The sequence below is a fragment of the Monodelphis domestica genome, chromosome 2 (genome assembly GCF_027887165.1).
Source record: "Monodelphis domestica isolate mMonDom1 chromosome 2, mMonDom1.pri, whole genome shotgun sequence".
Taxonomy (NCBI): domain Eukaryota; kingdom Metazoa; phylum Chordata; class Mammalia; order Didelphimorphia; family Didelphidae; genus Monodelphis; species Monodelphis domestica.
The window spans coordinates 2,585,740-2,588,239 of NC_077228.1; the positions used below are offsets into that span (position 1 = coordinate 2,585,740).

At 53.8% G+C, this 2,500-nt stretch overlaps 1 protein-coding gene across 4 annotated transcripts in view; it reads right to left on the reverse strand.

Moving 5' to 3' along the window:
• TNNI3K (TNNI3 interacting kinase) overlaps positions 1 to 474 on the reverse strand; it is a 248,625-nt gene extending 248,151 nt beyond the window's left edge. The window contains exon 1 of one of the 4 annotated variants that reach the window (XM_016428860.2): positions 37 to 474. In XM_016428860.2, coding sequence (XP_016284346.2) covers positions 37 to 388 — 352 coding nt within the window. In that variant the 5' untranslated portion in view covers positions 389 to 474. 4 annotated transcript variants of the gene reach the window in all.
• Between the last annotated feature and the right edge of the window lie 2,026 nt (positions 475 to 2,500).

The following is a 2,500-nucleotide window of genomic DNA, read 5'->3' on the forward strand; positions in this document are numbered from 1 at the left end:
CCCCGCCCCCCCCCCCCCAGAAGGGGAGCGCAGTACCAGTGCAGGTTTGGGCCGGTCTGGACTTGTAATTCCCCATCTGGTCTGCCGCAGTCTCGGGTCCTTGCGCGCCCGGCGGAGTCCCCGCAGCAATGAGCTCTCTGGCTCCAGGGTGGTGACAGCCCTGTGATAGCCCGGCTAAAAATAAACGGGGGCCAGAGGGAACGGCGCGTCCCGATGCCCAAAGAAGGGCACTGAGCGCGGCCTCGAGGGTGGAAGAATTGGGGGAGCTGATCAGTGGGCTGAAAACACAGCATCCCCCAAAGGGATGGCCCGGATCTGCGGGACTCCAGGAGACCAGACAGGCCGGGGGAGGGCAGGGCCGAGCTAAGCTGGCCCATTGGGAGGTCATCGTGGGATGCCCGGGAGGCAGGCCCTGAGGCTTGAGCTCAGGCGGTGGCCCGTGGCACTGCTGGGTTCTAGAGGGCCGAGAGTGTGGGCGGGCACCGAGGCCGAAATGTGGGCGTTTAGGAGAGCGTCTGGTGGCAGAGAGGGCGGGCCGTCCTTTCCATTCCATCTACGTCCATGCCAGTGTGGACAGAGGCGTTTGGCCTTCCTTTGGCCCGAGCTCTTAGTGAGGACAACCGCAAGTCGGAAGAGTCCGGAGTCTTGGAACCCCCAAACTCTTGTGCCCGATGGAGTGGCTGGGAGGCCGCTGCAGACGCACAACCGACTCCTCCCCAAGGCCCGGTGCGCAGGTTTTGAACCCACAATGACGGCTGAGTTTTGGTCCAGGACGCCATTGGCTGGGACATGTCGGGGCTCAGAAGCCCACGTGCCACGGAGCCACCATCTCTGTAACGTGCCAATCGCTGCCTTCCCCGACTTGCGGAACAAAGTCAAGTCCTTTCACTCTTCCCATCTCAGGGAGGGGCAGGGCAGAGAGGGGGGGAGGAGACAGTTTGGAGCCTAAAATGTTAAGCCTTGTTTTCACATGTCATTGGGGGACAATAGACTGGTAAAAAGCAAGCTGAAGTAAAGCCCTTCAGCCACTGTTCAGCCTAAGCGGGGAGCCCTAGGTGGGGGCAGATGGAGCTCCCTTGGCATATCCAAAGCGAAATGCCAGAGGCAGGGGGCACAGGCCTGGGGTTCAGAGACAGGCACCCCCCCCCCCCTGTGCCTTGGGAAGGATGCCAGGGCCGAGGGTGACATCAGCAGAGCCCCCGAGGGAAGGACTGCCAGGAAAAGAAAAGAGGAATTAGAACTCAGATCCGACCCACATGAGCCACTGAACTCGTGTCTCCAGCTAAAAGTCTCAGCCTGGGAATCACGCAGTGGGAGGGTTGGCACTTACTCATGTAGGATGCCTGGCAAGTGGTTGGCCGGCATCTGCTTGGCCCCTTCCAAAGAGGAGACGCTCACTACCTCTCCCAGAAGCCCTCCTCAGAGAATTCCAGATTTCTTCTGCTATGCAACCATGATGGAAAGAGGCTCAAAAGAAAGGAAGTCACAGTCGCTGGAGCTGGACACGGCTTCAGAAGGCATCGAGGCTGGGTCTGTCCTGCTCAGAAGGAACCTGGCACAGCTCCCATGATGAATAAAGACGTGCAGAATCTGTTTAAAGACCTCTCGAGGCAGCCTGTTTCTGAAGAGCTTTAAGTCAGGAATCATTCATTTCCAGGATGCTGTGAACCTGGTACTTTTAAGATGTCGGTAACTTTCTTTTTATGTGTTATTATGGACTATTCAATATAAATTATTTCTTTTGTAATTCCATATATCTCAGAAGTGATCTATAGGCTTCACCAGAATGTCAAGTCTGCCAACTCTGTGCCTGGAGACCAGAGTTCAAATCCAGCCTCAAACGTCCAAGTATTCCAACAAGCCTGGGAGGCAGGGGCTATTATAATCCTCATTTCACAGATGAGGAAATTGGGTTTCCTGAGTCACACAAGTCTGAAGCCAAATTTGAATTCAGATCTTCCTGTTTCCAGGCCCAGCATTCTACCCATCATACCACTGAGCCATCTCTCATCTCACAAATGAGATAATAAATTGTTTCTTAGGATGTTTATTGGAAAACACCCACCATACCAGGGGATAGATGCCTATTGGCAGATTTTTAAGCTTTCTGTTGAGCTTATTCAGAGTAACTCTGCACTTCCAGGTGAATTTCTCTGCTGTCCCATTGCAAAAGGGGGCTCTTAATGCCTTTCTCTAATTTAACTGGGGACCTGGAAGTCCTTTTACCACAGAGATGTGTAAATCTATACCAGTGAAAGGAAGTAGAAACCAGACAGACAGGAAGTGAGGGAAGAGGGGATGTAAAAGGCCAGTGAGGACTGAGAGGGGCTTTTGGACCTTTTTGGGGTTGGGAATGTCAGCATGGATCTAGAAACCCCAAACTTGTAACCTAGTAAGAGCTGGTGAACCCCAAGTTTTATGACTAGCTTTTAAGTTGGAGACCCCAAAGTTTGTTCCCTGTTCCTGTGAGAATCCACCCTGAGGGGAATCTCAGGCTAGT